General features: G+C 39.7%; 2 protein-coding genes across 3 annotated transcripts; both read right to left on the bottom strand.

The window, feature by feature from the left end:
- Window positions 1-1,099: 1,099 nt before the first annotated feature.
- Window positions 1,100-9,756, bottom strand: daxx (death-domain associated protein). 2 transcript variants are annotated; one of them, XM_080045928.1, is made up of 12 exons: window positions 9,712-9,756; window positions 9,479-9,496; window positions 8,491-8,755; window positions 7,824-8,252; window positions 7,281-7,412; window positions 6,856-6,972; window positions 6,269-6,500; window positions 5,654-5,823; window positions 5,135-5,294; window positions 4,299-4,818; window positions 3,970-4,105; window positions 1,100-3,621 (listed from the first exon to the last, which is right to left on the bottom strand). In XM_080045928.1, exons 3-12 carry the CDS (start codon window positions 8,731-8,733, stop codon window positions 3,562-3,564), a joined length of 2,199 nt encoding a protein of 732 aa, XP_079902054.1. In that variant the 5' UTR covers window positions 8,734-8,755; window positions 9,479-9,496; window positions 9,712-9,756; the 3' UTR covers window positions 1,100-3,561. The 2 variants fall into 2 exon arrangements, with proteins under 2 accessions (XP_079902054.1, XP_079902053.1); XM_080045927.1 differs by having other exon boundaries at window positions 9,483-9,743.
- A 1,091-nt stretch (window positions 9,757-10,847) lies between these two features.
- On the bottom strand, window positions 10,848-15,712 carry tapbp.1 (TAP binding protein (tapasin), tandem duplicate 1). Its single transcript, XM_080045046.1, has 8 exons — window positions 15,541-15,712; window positions 14,377-14,568; window positions 13,948-14,196; window positions 13,407-13,766; window positions 12,714-13,037; window positions 12,206-12,307; window positions 11,938-11,966; window positions 10,848-11,810 (listed from the first exon to the last, which is right to left on the bottom strand). Exons 1-8 carry the CDS (start codon window positions 15,599-15,601, stop codon window positions 11,799-11,801), a joined length of 1,329 nt encoding a protein of 442 aa, XP_079901172.1. The 5' UTR covers window positions 15,602-15,712; the 3' UTR covers window positions 10,848-11,798.
- Between the last annotated feature and the right edge of the window lie 1,092 nt (window positions 15,713-16,804).

Genomic DNA, 16,804 nt, shown 5'->3' with positions numbered 1-16,804 from the left:
TAACTTTCACTGAGAGTGAATGTAAGTAGTCTAGATGATATGTATATTTTATGTTTTTATTCCCCCAGAAAAACATGAAGAGACAGCAGGACCTTTGTGTTCAGAAAGGGATGGATTAGAAATGTGTGATATCTTGGTCTCTATTGTGAAACAAGTCTTACTGAATCTCTACTTTCTACATTCAGTGATTGAATAGACAAACTCTCTCCTCTAGTCAGTTACAGCCCTGAAGTAGTTTGTGATGTGCAAATCTGCACTATAATCTACAATTTGTAATATTTAAAATCCCTCATATAATCAATTAAACAGTCAGATGTGGTCTGTACGATGAAAAAAAAAACACACGAACCAAAGAGAGTTCAAGTTTTTAATTTGTCCAAGGAAACCTGTTGGCTTAGGGCCCAAAGCTACCTGTTATTTCACAATGTCTTTTTAAGTGTTGTTCAAATTCATGAATGAACAGGTTGTGGTTTGTTGGTTTGCTTCACGAACACGCTGAACAGTTTCTGACATACTGTACAACAGATATTAATCTCAAACTACAAACACACATGGGTTCTCTTGCACCAAGTCTCATGTAAACAATAGAGAAGCTGAACGCCAATTTGTTTTTGTACATTCCACAAACTATATTACAAAACGTCTTACATGTGTCTGATTGACCAGTTGATTGTTGAACAGATAATAACAGTTGAATAGACCATTTTTTCATGTAAATCCTGAGTGGTACTAATAATGTAATAAACTACAATACGTCAATATTCACCTCTGACCCTGTATCAAAATAATGAATTAATAAATTATTTGGTGCGAATGAATGACTTTTTTTTTTGTAAATCTATCTAGGATTGTATTTCTGAGTGTGTGTGTGCTTGAAACCTGAACTTAACTAAATAGGTTTATTCCTGGTATCTGGTCTAAATGCCTCAATATTCAGAAGAAATTGCCAAAGCAACATTATAAATTGCAATAATGGATTGGATTTATATAGCGCTTTTCAAGGCACTCAAAGACGCTTTACAGGGTTCCAGGTTCCATTCATTCACACACAGTCATACTGGTGGTGGTAAACTACCATAGTAGCCACACGCCTGACCACCACCTCAAACATACAGCAGACATACACATTCACACGAGGCAAGGTGGGTGAAGTGTCTTGCCCAAGGACACAACAACCATGACACTGGTGGCAGAGCGGGGATCGAACCGCCAACCCTTGGATCATTGGCCAACCCGCTTAACCACCTGAGCCATGGTTGCCCCATGGAATACAACAAATACAACAAAGAAGCTACAGATGCCACGTTTACTCTCCTACTACAACTCTGGGTCCGATTCATACGATGCACGGACAGACTGATAGTGACATGAGGACAGAGATGGCCACCAAAACAATCTAAAAATTCTAAACTGATAGTGGGAACCCTGAGATTTTCAAATAACTTTGACAAAGAATTGGTATTATATTTTTTGGATTATTTACATAATGGCCGATACTTGATCTTCTTAATAATGTCGTGCCCTATGGAAGAACAATCTGTTTACTTATGAATTAAGTTAAAAAACAACTAAAAATCCCAAGTCAGCAAGACAGAAGCTGTATATAAAATATCAAATTTTATTATAAAAAAATGCAAAAGAAAGAATTCACAGTGAACGATGGATCCCTCCTCTGCATAAATGAGGCCCGGCAGGTCATAGCTACAATGACTGGTGTCCAGGAATACATTCTACTAACTTCGAAGAGGATTTCCCCAAAAGGTTTTACCTCACCTTTTGATGAAAAAGGCCGGGGCATTGTATGAAAATAAAAAATGTATTTCTTGTCAACATTGTGTTGTATTATCTCAGACAGCTCTGGACGCAGAGGTACAGGTACAAGATCAACTTTGTCGTGGTGCAACTCTGTTTGAGATTGTTACTTCTTGAATCATGAGAAAACATTTTTGTCCAACTGCCTCTAAAAAGGATAAGGCTGGCATTATACTATGTTTTTATATTAGGTCAACAAATCTCATGCAAGATCAAATCCATCCATGTGTTCAGACAATCTTTGAATACTTTCCTTACCCTGTAATAATTATTGTTTATTAAGTTCTTAAAAACCTGGATACTGTTGTTTTTGGAAAATGTCAAGAAGAAGTCAGCAGGGTCTTGGGACTATTTGAAGTTGTGGATTAAAACACATTTGGTAGGACTGAACAAATATAAAATATACAAAATGTGAATGTTCAATATAATGAAGGAGCACATGGTCCAATCTAACAGTGGGACTCACTGGTGTGCTGAAATAGTTTACACACAACAATAAAGTTCTGTCAATCAAACAAAGAATAAATATCGGGCTTTTGATTCACAGTTATATAATATTCATCCTTAGCTGGGGTATTTCTATGGTATTTGTTTACCATAAAAAAAACATAAAATATTGCTAGCCTCTTCTTTCAATCATTTGAGCATTAACCTCGTCGGTATTCCTCACTCAAGCCGATAGCTGCGTGGAAACTATTCCGCCATCCTGCAAAAGATAGTTCTGAAAAGTTCTGAGTACCCTACTTTATTACCTTACAATGTCAAAAGTCAAATTAATAATAAAAAAAGGCATTGTTCTCTATTAGCACTGTTGCAGTCCACACATCGCTATCAGCAGAGTACAAACCACAGCACAGCTCACCAATTTAATGCATAAATAGCAACCTCAAGTAAAATATAATCTCAAATCTATTCTATACAGACCACCATGTCCCTCTCCTATCAAACAAATGTGAGCGAAGTATAAAAATGTAAACAAACTGACGGTGGGCCAAAGCAGCCCTCGCCAGTCAAGAATCTGTGAAACCAAAACTCACTTGTCTGGGCCCTGTTTGTTCGACTGCAAAGTTATTTTTTTTCCAGGCACTAGTTGTCTTACCTAAACCACACTAAAAAAAAGTTCAAGTCAAGGAACAATTATCCCAAGAGAAGTATCTTTCGCTCCGTGTTCATAGAAGTAAAAAAATTATTTCAATGTAACTACTAACTAGACATCAGACACATCAGTAGTGTTGCAGTGAAACCAGAGGAAACGCAGCCCCAGAGGTTTGGCTGCTTGGAACACAACCAAGATCAACATTAGCCAAAGTTTCCCTGTTTAGAGAGAACTACAGCTGTGCTATCAGGTAGTCAAAGCAGAAGAATAGGGCTCCCAAAACCCTGATTTTCTCCCCCCAAAAAAGATCCCGTTTAAGCAGCTTTCTTTTGAATTTTAGGGTTACAAATATTTTATTAAAGTCCATTACAAAAACACTTGTCTTGGCTTTTGTTTGGTGTATTTAAATCAAGCGCAATGAGGTACCCTATTCAAAGTTTTCGCTGTTCTCCGCAGCAACAGGGTTATTGTTGTTATTGTTCATATTATCAACAAGTTCACAGTTTTGAATTGGGAGAAAAAAAAAATCCCTTTTCCCAAGCCAGCAGAAAAGGACTGCCCATACAAAATGTGTGTGCTTCCAGGCAATCTGTCCCACAGTGGCAGTGACATGTTGAAGAGCCTTGCAGCAGTGAGAGGTCAAAGAGGAAAAGTCATTCTGAGTCTGACAGCACGATGATCTCATCTGGGTCACATTGGGTGGCCACGTTGACCTGGAAACACAAACAGTGGAGCAGTTAGGAAATGTGTAATCTTACACTAACACACATACACGTGGAAAACATATTGATGAAAAATCGTCTTTATGTGAGGGAATGTGGAGCGTATTAATTCCTCTCAGAGCATTTTCTTATACATTAATTTATATTTTTGGAAGAATATTTTGAGTTTTAGAAAGGTGTTTACTGTTAACTGTGATAGAAAAGTCAAAGGGGAACGGGTAACTATAGGGTTTCTCATCCAAACTAGAAAAAGGACATTTGAACATTTCCTGGTATCCTATGATCATAAATGGATATTCATGCACCTAACATTGTCATTTACCACCTAGGATCTCCCACCTTGTTTTTCTTGGGAGGCGGTGTGGACTGTGAGCTGCTAACAATTTCCCTGGTCGGAGTGTCTGCTCGTGTCGACTCTGCCTGCTGTGGAGAGTTGCAGCAGAAAACTCCCATGTCTAGAGGGATATCTTCCTCACTGACGAGGGAGTGATGGATGGATAAAAGAGGGGGATGGCGGGAGAAATAATTGGGCAGGTAGAAGGTAAAGAGGGGGAAGAAAATCAACAAACAAAATTAAGTTAAATAAACTTGATTCAACCTGAGCATTTTCTTGAGTGTGTTGATAAAAGCTAGAACAGGACAAAGACATACAGAAAGCCTTACAGTACCTGTCATGTGTGATTTTGCGCTTTGTATTTCGGGGGCTCCCTGTTGTTATCTCGTCCCTCTGCCTCTTCAGGCTCCTGGTGGTTCTGGAGCCTGGCGGAGGCGACGTACCACAGGACGTTCGAGTGTCACATTTCTCTACTATCACTTCTGGTGACAGGGGCAGAGACACCCCATTGGCTGCTGCTGCTGGGAAGGCGTCTACATAGTCTGTAGTGACATCATTGGATGAATCCACGGGCTCCTCTGATCCAGCATGGTCACCATTAGACAACTGCGTCTGATTATCCGTCTGCATGGGCTCTGATTGGCTCGGGCTGGGTCTGGGGGAGGGCGTGTGTAACAGAGGAGATATTTGGGACTTGCTTTCATCAGAGAGAGGGCTGATTCCACTAGTGCCCGGCTCCTCGTCCTCTTCCCCGGCAGAGACGCTCGCTGACAGCTGGTCTCCCTGGTCGTCCTTGTTGGTTCCATCACACGCTTGTTCCGCCTCATTACTGTCGTCTTCATCGTTCTCATCGTCTATTGGACAGAGGAAAATTCATGCAGTGAAATCCACTGGGTCAAGCAGTGATATACGCTGTAATGTTCAGGGAATGTGATTTTCCAAACCAAACATTTTCAGGTTTTTACCAATAAAGAGAAAGAGAAATTATATACTTATTAAATATGGGGCATAGATTCTTGGGAGATACTCATTACTAAATAGGATATTCTAAACCTAATAGGAACAGTGTTTCCAAATATGTTTTAGACACATACAGAATTGTTCACCAAATTAAGGAAAACAGACACTGGATTAACCATGTAAACATTGAATTGATATCTCCGCTCTGACCTGGTCCCTCCTGCTGAGTGCTGGCCTGGATCTCTTCCTCTATGTCTGGGTCTGATGACTCATCATCTTCATCATCCTCCTCCTCCTCCTCCTCCTCTTCTTCCTGCTCTGCCAGTCCATTCACCTTTTTACTTCCTTCTCCCTTTTCTGACTTCTGGCTCTGAAAAGAAAATGTGTGAGAGTCAGAAAGAGATCTGTCTGAAGCAGGTCCTGGTGTTGGTGGTCCCATAAATGAAGAATAATACCAGCATTTCAATTTCTAGGAGCTTTACTGCATTTACCACAAGTTAAATTACATTACAGCTGACAATTAATATTTCATTATCATTATTCTATGTGTTGCAGACATTGGGCTCCATTTGTTTCTGACACGTATAAAAACCGACTCGCTGTGAGGCAGGTCATTTAAATGTACACTCAGTGGCCACTTTATACGGTTTGAATCATAAGTTTCATTTATCGATGTGAAACCAAAACCAGGATAAGACGCTTGTGACCGTGTCCCAGATGCCCCCATACCTCTTTGTCCTTGCTGTTTTTCTCCAGCCGTTTCCTCCTCTCCTGCTCCTCTGTGTCCTCCTGTCTGACGGCGTATTTGGTGATGACCTCCTCCAGACGGGACAGAGCCTCTTCCCTGTTGGACCGAAGCCTCCGCAGCAGTGAGGGGTCCGACAGAGCCGGGTCTGTGGCTTTAGAAGGTGGTGGAGAAAGAGAGAGGAAAGAAAATTTAAATTGATTTTCAGAAAGCTATTTTTGATACTTTGAAATCTTACCCAGATGAAATACCTATTTTATATTTCAACTGTAGTCAATTTGTTTTAGTTTCTCCCCTCACACAACAAGATTACGCTGAACTAATCAAGATTAATTTACCAAATATTCATATATTTACTGGACAGACGTATTATATTATTTTATATAGATTTTTATACACATTATTACATTACCGTAGATTCTGTTTAATATTGTTTTCTGCTTGACTGTTTAGTTTAAATTTAGTGCGTTTTATAGTTTCATTTTACTTTTTGTAAGTAGGAACAAACCAAAAAATGTATCCACTTTATGTTTGTATTGATAAACATCCTTTATGTCAGAAGGCCGACAGAATATATTTCATCCTTGACGTAGCCTTACCTGGTTTATAGGGGTCGGTGAGGTGCGAGCCGAAGTTGTACACCATGTCCAGGTGACGTCTGTCCTGCATCTGGCTGCCCGTCTCTCTGAAGGCCTCCTGGGCCATCTGGTTCATGTGTTTGCGGCTCAGACACAGGTTGTGGCGCTCGTTGGCACGCAGCACCTGCTGGAGGATGTCTGGGTAATCAGGAGGGTTCCTCTGTGCCTCAGGACTGTTGATAAAACGCTCGATCTGACAGGAAGAAGAGATGCAGGGTATGAGATCAGGAGCAAATTCATTTGTTTTCTGATGTCATTTTAAGTATTGACGTCATTTTGCTGCAGTGTGAGGTTTGTTGTTGATTTACTCCAACTACATCCACTGACTGTACTACTTTAATTTATTCACCTCAATGTTGATATGAAATGTATCTGACAAAAGTCCTGAAGTATTAAGATTTTTACAAAAACCCACCGATGGTTATAATAATGATGTTCATGCAACATTGAGTTATGCATGTTTTTACACTTATATATGCAGCAAAAACAAGTTCTATCCAGCCTGTTGCTTTCAAGGACACTTTTGAAACCAACAACACTCAGCTCACCCTCCTGTTGATCTCGGGATAACGAGTGCTTTTGTAGGGGATCCTCTGCTCGATGACTCGGCCTGTCAGTGTGCTGCAGCCCTTTAGTTCACACAGCTTCTCATAAATCTTCATCATCTGTAAGAAAAGGACAGAAAGAAAAAGTGTGACTAGCGGTCAAGCAACCTGGTGTGTAATGCAGTTTATTTTTTAAATACTTTACTTTTGGATATTTTTTTTTAGAGAACAAGCACACACACGCAACTGAAAAAGTGAACACAAAAACAAAAGACAAAACAAACCAAACCACCAACATGGCATACTCTACTTTACAGGTTTCTAAGGACATTGTTTACGCTCTAGGCAAATGTTAAGCAAAAAATAGTAATGCAGTTTATATTTTTCAACAGCTTTCAGTCCTAAACTGAATCCAACTCCAGCCTGACCTTGCGTTTCAGCTTGTGCTCCTGGATGTAAGAAGATTCCTCGGTTGCCAGTTCGTCTAAACTCAGCTCAGCCTGCTGCAGCCGGCAGATCTCCTCGTTGTACACTTTCAACAGGTTCTCCAAGTACGCTATCTGAGAGAAAATGAACAAAAGACATGTAGGGTAAGGTGTGTCTTCTCACGCTGCGTGTCAAAAGAAGGGAGAAGAAAATATGACTTGTAATAGATCAAAGGTGGATTAATATTTTCTACTTTATTACAACTTTACTCATTCAGTTTGATTCTTTTTTGCTCTACAATGGGATTTTATTTTCGATCATAGAAGAAAAAAGAAAACACTTCATAAACACTTAACAAACTGTAAAAAAAACGTAATAAAATAATAAAAATTGCATTGTATCAAAGTCAGTCATTATTTTTTTGTTTGCTTTGTGTTCTTTATTACATTGTGACAAGTTTTAAATTATACATTTTAAATTGTGAAAAATAAATAAATAATGACTATGTTATACCGTCAGTTAGCCTAATACTGTTCAACACTGACCTGTCTCTTTGAGGCCCTCTTTGCCTTTTTCTCCACTTCCTGTTCCTGTTTGCTGTCCTCGGTTCCCTCCTGCAGCCCTGAGGTGGAAGGCTGTATCCCGTCCTCCGTCTCCTCATCCAGCTCATCTTTACTTCTGAACACAGCAGAGGTGGACTGGAGAGGGCCTGATGTGGAGGTACAGGGCTCTGGCTCGACCTTGGTGGGTATCAGCCTCTTCCTGGCTGCGTGCTGCTTGAGTACAGTGCACAGGTCATTGATGTAGACGAAGGTTTTGGATGTGTTGGCCTGAGCACGCGTCAAACATCGTCCCAAGGCGTTCCTGAACTCCACGGATGACAGAAAGTCGGGGGAGGCCTTGGAATGCTTGGTTTGGAGAAAGGACAAAACCTCTGGGCAGTCCTGAGTGAGAGCTGAGCAGTGCTCCACAAACTGGGAGAGTGGGGAGAATAAAACAGGAAGGAAGTGAAGGCAAGCTTAGAGAGAGATGATAAAAGAAAAAAAAAACACATCAGCACATTGTGATTCAGGTCCAGTTCAGTCCTGGTTGTGATAGATGTGACTGTAATATCTACATAATCACATCAAATTTAAAAAAAAAAAAAAAAATAAAGAAAGGTAAGCCACCTCAATAAAACACTAAGTTTGTGCCCCCTTCATATCCGCTCACCTCCGTGAACAACCTCTGGTTCTCTGCCTGCAGAACATGTGTATTCTTCTTGGCTGAGGCAAAAGGTGACGTGGTGATGTGTGTGGGGGCCGGCTGCTGAGGTCTGAGGGGCGAGGCTTTCACGGCTTGATGCTTAAAGGACGAGGTGGAGGCAGAGCAGGAGGGCTGAGGACTCTCCTCTTCTTCATCGTCATCGTCAAGGACTATGATCTGATCCGCCAAGGAGGCGGGCGCCACCGCCATCCAAAGCCCTGGTTAATGCTGCCTTCAGGAAAATATAAAACAGGGAGAATGTGGATCAGCGCAACTGAAAGTACAAGATGTTGAAGAAGCAACAGGAAGCTTAAAGCTTGAAAGAGGAGCAAATAAAATATTTAATTTTATGCTGATGACGGCTCAAACATCTAAAAAATATTATAATATAGAAAGTGTTTATCCTCGAAAAAACCTGAGAGAAGCAGTAATAAAATATGTCTACTGAGTAAAGCTAAAGCAGGTCTGGGTGTAGTTTAATGTATACATAAAAATGCCAATACAATCCAAAGACACAAGTGTTTTTTTACTGATACCAAGACAATATCACTTTTATCAATATTTCTATTTGTGGAGTAAAAAGATATTTCTCTACTTTTTTTGTTTTATCGAACAAGAAAATAATGTCGCGCTAAAACAAGTCGCACCAGATTTCAAATGGTCAAAATTGTGTTTTGAATCAGGAACAATGTGAACCAAAAGCTGTGATAAAAACATGACCAGAGATATGGTGCCAGCTTATGAAATATGACATCTGTAAACATGTGTAACGCTGCTAAGATCTTTGGCAGAGTATATTTATAACAGTCAAACAAAGGGTCATTGGGTATCTATGGCTTGAGAGAATGAAAACTGTCAGGCTAAAAAACGCGCTTACCACACACAGAACACATGTACAGACAGATTAGTACACTCTCGTAAATTCAGAATTAAAATATAACTCAATCACACTTACCAACCTGTTGTGTATGAGCTGTTTGACGCGAAAATAAGTAAAACACTAAAAATTACTTAGCAGACATTAGCATTGAGAGGCTAGTTAGATTTTTGAATAGAAAGTGAGCTAGGTAAGAAAATAACAAGCTGGAAGAAAACCCTCATTATGTTTTTAATATTATTACATAACTTCCTACACGAAACAAATTGGCGTACTCGATTTATAATCCGTAATTTATACTTTCTGTTTACCAAAATCGACAAGTTATGCTATGCCAACCGATGCCAACCGTAGAAGGAACCGCTAAAGTAATGTCAGCATCGACGCCTCTGATTGGTCGCTAGATGGTGTATGGTGAGTAATGTCGTTTGTCATTGGTCGATTTTCTTCTTATTCTTTTCGGTTATTGGCGGGTTGCAACCATAACTTTTTTGGTGCATACCGCCACCAACTGTACCGGAGTGTAACAACCGCATTTATGTCATAAAATAAATAATCAGATAACTAGATAATTGTATAGGAGGAGACAATAAAAAAAAATAAAAAATAAAAAATAAAAAAATAAAAAAAAGGGGAGGGGGGGGGGGGGTTAGGCTAAACAAATACTAAATTCTTTTAACTAATCCTGTGTCCTTTAAATATTCGATCACTGCTTTCTGTGCAAGTGTTACGCCCTCCCCTGCTGTTCCCAGTATGCCACCCAGACTCCACACTCTTCCTGCTTTCTGCACCCTACCAGCCAACCTCCTTCTCTCCCCAAGTACCTCTCACACTCCATCAACACATGCTTCACATTTTCTATTTTACCACATTCACATCGGTCGATTTTCTTCTTCTCTACTTCTTCCTTTGTAGTTGTTTTTTACATGTAGTTTGCGGAGAACGAATCGGAGCATTACCGCCACCAACTAATCAAACAGAGAGCTATTGTGACTTTATTCATTCTCTTCAAGAGGAATACTATTTGAAAAATATACTTTTGCATTCTTGTAACTTTACACTTCAAATGCAGAACCAGTGCTCCCTATTGTTTTGATCCGCCCGTAGACAACTGTACATACTCGGTTCATTTACTTTTTGAATAGCCTACTCACATAATTCATGTAGCCTACTTAAGTTGTTCTAAACGTATCTTTATTTGCTCAACTTGAACTAATCCTATATTTCTTAAGCATATCATCTCTGCTGACGAACAGAAAAAAGAAAAAAATCACATTCATCCAAGAAGACACCTTTCTCCTTTATCCTATTAAAACAATTTCAAATGAGCATTATAATGTTATTTTCAAACAATATGGCAGACCTGCATATCTGACTGGTGTTTTATAATAGGTCCATGGACAGGACAAGAGAAGTTGATTTATAAACTGTAACTTGGGGCAGCATGTTTTAGGAAATGAGTTTATTTCACATACTATTCAGACCACAATTACAATTTAAAAATTCAGATACAAATTTTCCCTTCTGTAAAATCATCTGCTCTGCATGTACCATTTACTTCACATTTCTATGTAAATTTAATTTAGCATCATTCTTATCAACACACGATGAAAACATTAGGAAAAAAACACATGACAAAACATTTTTACATTAAGAATAAGAACATATTATTCTTTTGTATTTAAAAAATATTAAAGAAAAGAAATTAAGTTTGTTGGTTTGTTAGTCAAATATTAATTTTAATGTCCTGGATTATTTACAAAATATGTTTGACTTCTTTCTTAAACACACACACACACACACACACACACACACACACACACACACACACACACACACACACACACACACACACACACACACACACACACACACACACACACACACACACACACACACACACACACACACACACACACACACACACACACACACACACACACACACACACACACACACACACACACACACACACACACAGGGTTGCTCTGTTCCATTAAAGAACATCGTTTTTTTTTTGTCTAATATAACATAAGGGATCTTCATATGGAAGCAGTAACTTCTCCAAATTGAAACAGATATTTCAACACAGTATAATTTCAACATTCCCAAAGTTTCTGAGCCTTATCCAGTGTATGTGACAAGACACAGGTTGTGAACAGTGGGAGGCCTGTGTGATGATGCAGTTATATTGCTTTAAAGTTAAATCACATCAAGCATATTTAGACAGAACAGAACCCCTTTCCAGAAAAGCACGGCAGTACGTCATTCCTATCATTGATAGCTTTAAAATAGAATTACATTACTGTCTGCATGAACAAACCCCAACTAACATATAAAAATAGACATGTTTGTTGGTTCAGTATCACACTTCCACAGCAGGAGACTTCATTCTTCTTTACTTATCTTTCTGTAAGTGGAAGAAGTGGAAAGTTATTGAGAGGAGATATCAATGAGCAGGGATACAAAATAAAAGTGGACATGAAGTGCATTTGTGAGACATTCAGAATGAAAAAGCAGCATCAATGTAACATTACCTTGTCTTGTTGATCAGCTTTGTCTGAGCCTGTGTTCAGTAAAATAAAAGACAACAGTCAAAATAGAAAATGTACATATCTGTATCTTTTTGAAATAGCATACTGTCCAAACTATATTATTTTTGAAAGTTTCATTTATGTTTTAAATTGTATTGTAACCAAGTGGTAAGATAGCATAAATTCTTCTCTAAGTTGGAAATGAATCAAAATAAATTGATATTATAACTGAAAGTATACAAGGCATTTTTGTTTGTGGAATATTTGTTACCTGAGCTGCAAAAGGTCCAGGAGACAAACTTGATAAGACCGTAGAGCACTAGTGCAACACCAACCATTGCCATGGAGTCCTCAATGGAGGGACCACTGAACCCTGAAAAGACAAAAGACAGAATTCAAGTATTGACTGATTTCAACAAGATAACTTAAAAATGAACATTCAACCTAGGGACAGGACCGATCCGATACAATATCAGTATCGTGTTCCAATATTTAATTTTTACAATTTCAAAACTTTTGGAGTGAAGTTCCGATACACTTCTGTATTGAAACCATTGAAAGCAGTTCAAATAAATTGTATAGAATATATTTGAACCTTTTTGCATTTTTTAAATATATTTTATATATACAACCAACAGAAGAAAAAATATATAATATCTTCCTTCACTTTTTCACCAATGAATGCCTGGACCAGGTTAAAAATCCCTGTGGGACCTTTACTTTGTTACGGAACCAAAAGTAAATTGGCCTTTAAAGACTATAACATTCTTCCACATTACCGATGACATTGAGGTTCATGCTGGCCCTTCGTGTGCCTCCAAGATGGACAGCCACACAGGTGACCTCCCCTCCTCTGCCCAGGTCCATGGTGGATGTGTCTAGCTCCAGCCTGGTGCTCTGGCTGTAGGTTCCATCCCAGGCCTGTCTGTGGCCCGATGCGCTGCCCGACCCCAGAGGCCTCAACTGCCCATCTGCACCTTTAAACTCCCAGGTGAGCTCCAGGGACAGGGGGGCAAAGCCAGACGCCTCACACTGGACGGTCAGAATCTGGCCAGGAACAGCGAGGGGCAGAGGGGAGGGGTGGATGGAGAGGGATGGAGGCTCTGGGTGAAAGGAGCAAAGAAGAGACAATAAGAAAAAGTTTAGAATAATGATTATCTGGTTAATCCTGAAGCTTTCTATGTGCTCTTAATTTTCTAACAGAATAATTTGTTTGTTACAGCATTTTTTGACAGCAGATACTAAACAATAACAGGCTGTATGTGACGGCACATGAATGCCAACATGGACAGACTGATAAGCAGTGCACATTTCCTCTCCAAAGCTTCATCCCTAGACTTAATGCTAGAGAGAGAGACCGTTCTTCTTGTTAGTGTTGATCCAGGGTTAGAAAACAGATTTCAGAAGTACCATCTTAAAGCATGCAGGTGTGACTTAAAAATCACAACAAAAAGTACAATCTTTTCCCTCACCTACAATCTCAAGCTCCATCGCCACCTGAGCCACAACGTACGGCAGATACACCGTGCAAATATACATCCCAGAGTGACGCACTTTAGCTTCCTGCAGGATCAGGGACGCATTTCCTTTCTGGTGCAAACCCTCATAGTCCAGTGTGGCCCCTTCCTCCTGTGTATCTGACAAGCGGTCCGTCTTGCCGTCGTAGCCCAGAACCAATCGCCCGTCGCCTCTGAACTGGTAGCGCCACTCCACGGCAAAACCCAAGTCGGATAGAGGCGTGGACGGGTCGGCCCAGAAGCCACAATCCAGCAGCACTGGTTCCCCCAGCCTCGCCTGCACCGAGACCGTTTTACTAGTCACACTCAAGATCACTGAGGAAACAGACAGTGAGGGAGAAATCGTCAAACTATCGCAAATCACTGAATCACTTTTTTACTAAACTTAATTATAGATGAAAAAAAAATGTATAAAAAAAATCTAAATGGAAGCAGTTGGGTGACCCTGGCGGACAAATTATAATTTCAAATGGTCTACGTTGACATAAATCATTACCGTTGTGCTCTTTGGTTGCTGTGGTAGCACGTGTGATAGTGGAAATGGCCAGCTGTTTGTTGAGGCCCTGAATGGAAGTTGAAAACCAATCGGCTTGCAGGTATTTGGGGCTATTGGCGGAGTCTGTGAGCGGTGCGACCCATTTGAGTGTGGAGGGCTGAGGCAGGAAGGGGTTGATCTCACACTGGGGCTTCTGCACTGAGCCTCTGGGGGGGTTCAGGGAGCTGTGGCAGAGAGTGGCAGCTGGGTCTGAGGAGAGAGGAGTCAGAAGGGTCACATGTATACATTTTAATTTGTATATCACTGGTGCTCACAATGTAAATAAATGGAATATTATGCGAGACAATTAGCTTGACCTGAAGAGGGAGGTGATGGATCTGGATAAATGTGCAGCTACACATCTTGTTGAGTGTGTAATTTTTAACTAACCTGTGATAAAGTAGACCCTGTCGGGGTTGATGTCGGATGGGGCCTGTTGGGACCCTGCACTGTGACTGTGTGCGTCTGTTTTTATGTGAAGCAGCGATTTCTCCTGACTCGTAGCTGCAGTTAAACCTCCTCCTCGACCCACCTTCTCCTGCACAAACCAGCACTCCATCACTGGACAGCTGCTGCTGCATGCTTTGGACAGTAGAGATAACAATACATTAAAAATTAATTAACAAAAAATTAATTAAACAAAAAAGCAAGTGGAACAGGAGCATAATAATCATAATAGTACAGGGTAATATAGTCAATAGCATTTTATGTTCTTCTGTGGCAACCCTGAACCCTCCAACATTTCTCAAATATTAGACATTTTTCTACAAAACCTTTAACATTTCTTCAGAACCAAATATAGAATTGATCTAATAAAGTGCATTTTAAGTTCAACATTTGGACCTTGAACATGATTCTGAAAAAATTAGTGGTAGGCAATCTCTTTTTTCTGGTTTAGCCTATATATTTTATGAGGAATTTTTCTCTTGGAATTTAGCACCATTTTCCCCCCTAACTGTGTTTACATTTATGTATGCATTTCTACCTCAATATAGCCTACAATGCAATGAGGAAGGCGTAATATGCGATTCCCCTTCTCCTATTTGGTATGTTTTCTGGTTTTCTTAATTGTAGCCTATTTTAACTGTTGTGAAGGCACTTTGAGTTGTTTTCAGTTGATTTGTTTTGTTTCGTTTCCACTGGAAGGTAACCGTTTCGGCCAGATGAGGGCGCTGCTGCACTAAAAGCAACACACCAAACTCCATTAGGTAAACAAATAATTTCACGTAATATATGTTAAAGCTAAAAGAATATGATAGTTAAAAAAAATGTAGACATATTTTACACTTGACTAGATATTATGCTACATTCGGCTTACATGTTGAACGAAGAATCACGAAATAACGCACAGCTTTAAAGTGAAACTTGGGGTCGTTCTATGTTAAAATTTCCATTATCAATTTATAGTAGACTAGACGCAGACAGCTGTTCTGCTATATTTGGATTTACATATGCATAGGCCTACAAGTAACTTATATCGTATATTGGTTCAGAGCAGAGCAACAAAATCCACAGATATTTCCTGTAAAGCGACGCATATTATCGTAGCCTTACCTTTAATGAAACAGACAGCAGCAACCAGGGACAGTTTGTATATCGTAGAGAAGTTGGTCATGATTGTTTGTCCTCTCTCTGCCTCGTGTTGGTCTTTGCTTTTTAACGCACGAACGAAGTGAATTTAGATCGTTGGTTTTCCCCTTCAACTCCACGTTCATTTTTGTTTCACTTTCACATACACGCAATGAGAAGTTCTCAGATTCTACCGGTAGATGGCGCCCTCGGCCAAGCAATAATCCACCAGGACTTGGTCTGAATGTGCTCCATTATTTGTGTCCTTTCTTTGTTTCCTTGGTCTGTTTATCTGCAAATATGTTTTTAAAATGTATTGGGACTATTGTTGATCACGGTTAGTGCACAGCTGGTTCAGAATGTAATCGAGAGAAGGAAAAGGAGTGAGGCTGTTAAACGTTCAGGAGAAGAATCCAGTCTTTGTGAACATGAGGTCAGATGAGGTCAAGAGAAACCAAGATACTTAGTCACAAATATAACCTTAATTTCTATCTGTTTCTAATCACTCCATCCAGGAAATGGTTGATTGTATCATATATTTGTTTTAAATTACAGTGCACTATGTAACTTTGGGTGTGTCAGAGAAGTGAACATTTTCTAAGGTATATTCTAATAATAGCTGAATAAACAAACTTTCTTGCAGGAAACACATCAAGTAAATGACTCTTAAGTGGAATACTTACTATGTTTTTATGCATCTTAACTTGCACATTTAGATATTATGAGAAAAACAATCAGTTAACATTGAACATATTCACCAAATGGGTTATTTCCCTTTACAAGGAAATGTTTAAAGCTAAATAAATTACACTGTTTTATGACTTTAAAGTATAACATCATTTAAGTGTAACTGATGTTTGTCTTTGATTATAAGAATAAGATCATTTTTATATGACAGACACTGGAGGAATGTGGCAAAACAAGGTGGACAAGAAGCTTAGATGCCCTGGCAGATAGGTCTACGGATGAGATACCATGCCCCTGCTCTTTGTTGATGCAGTGTGTGCAGTGTGTGCCAAACTGTGCCAGCCATACCAGTTTTCTGTGTCATGCACAAACACCAAAACGAAACCTAACAGACTCATCAGGTGATTTCCGAGAAACAGCACACTGTCCTCTGTGCTGTTTCTGTCCAGTGGAGGAGCTCTAACACCATCACTGCCTATGTGCTGCAGTTTATATCTGATGTAGTTTGTTGATCTACTTCTCCTACCAGGAACAGAGGCAGTAGGGTGTGACAGAGAGACAG

The sequence above is a fragment of the Ammodytes marinus genome (assembly GCF_949987685.1).
Source record: "Ammodytes marinus genome assembly, chromosome: 17".
Lineage (NCBI taxonomy): Eukaryota > Metazoa > Chordata > Actinopteri > Uranoscopiformes > Ammodytidae > Ammodytes > Ammodytes marinus.
This window is presented reverse-complemented; position numbering and strand designations above follow the sequence as displayed.

What these genes read in the sequence shown, in the direction of transcription:
- daxx (XM_080045928.1), bottom strand. Translation starts at nt 8,733, where the DNA reads ATGGCGGTGGCGCCCGCCTCCTTGGCGGATCAGATCATAGTCCTTGAC. An exon ending in CACCGACCCCTATAAACCAG is followed by an intron (nt 5,824 to 6,268) that starts GTAAGGCTACGT and finishes CACCTTCTAAAG; the next exon opens with CCACAGACCCGGCTCTGTCG. An exon ending in AAAACAGCAAGGACAAAGAG is followed by an intron (nt 5,295 to 5,653) that starts GTATGGGGGCAT and finishes TTTTCTTTTCAG; the next exon opens with AGCCAGAAGTCAGAAAAGGG.
- tapbp.1 (XM_080045046.1), bottom strand. Translation starts at nt 15,601, where the DNA reads ATGACCAACTTCTCTACGATATACAAACTGTCCCTGGTTGCTGCTGTC. An exon ending in TGCTGTCTGTTTCATTAAAG is followed by an intron (nt 14,569 to 15,540) that starts GTAAGGCTACGA and finishes TACTGTCCAAAG; the next exon opens with CATGCAGCAGCAGCTGTCCA. An exon ending in CATGAACCTCAATGTCATCG is followed by an intron (nt 12,308 to 12,713) that starts GTAATGTGGAAG and finishes TTGTCTTTTCAG; the next exon opens with GGTTCAGTGGTCCCTCCATT.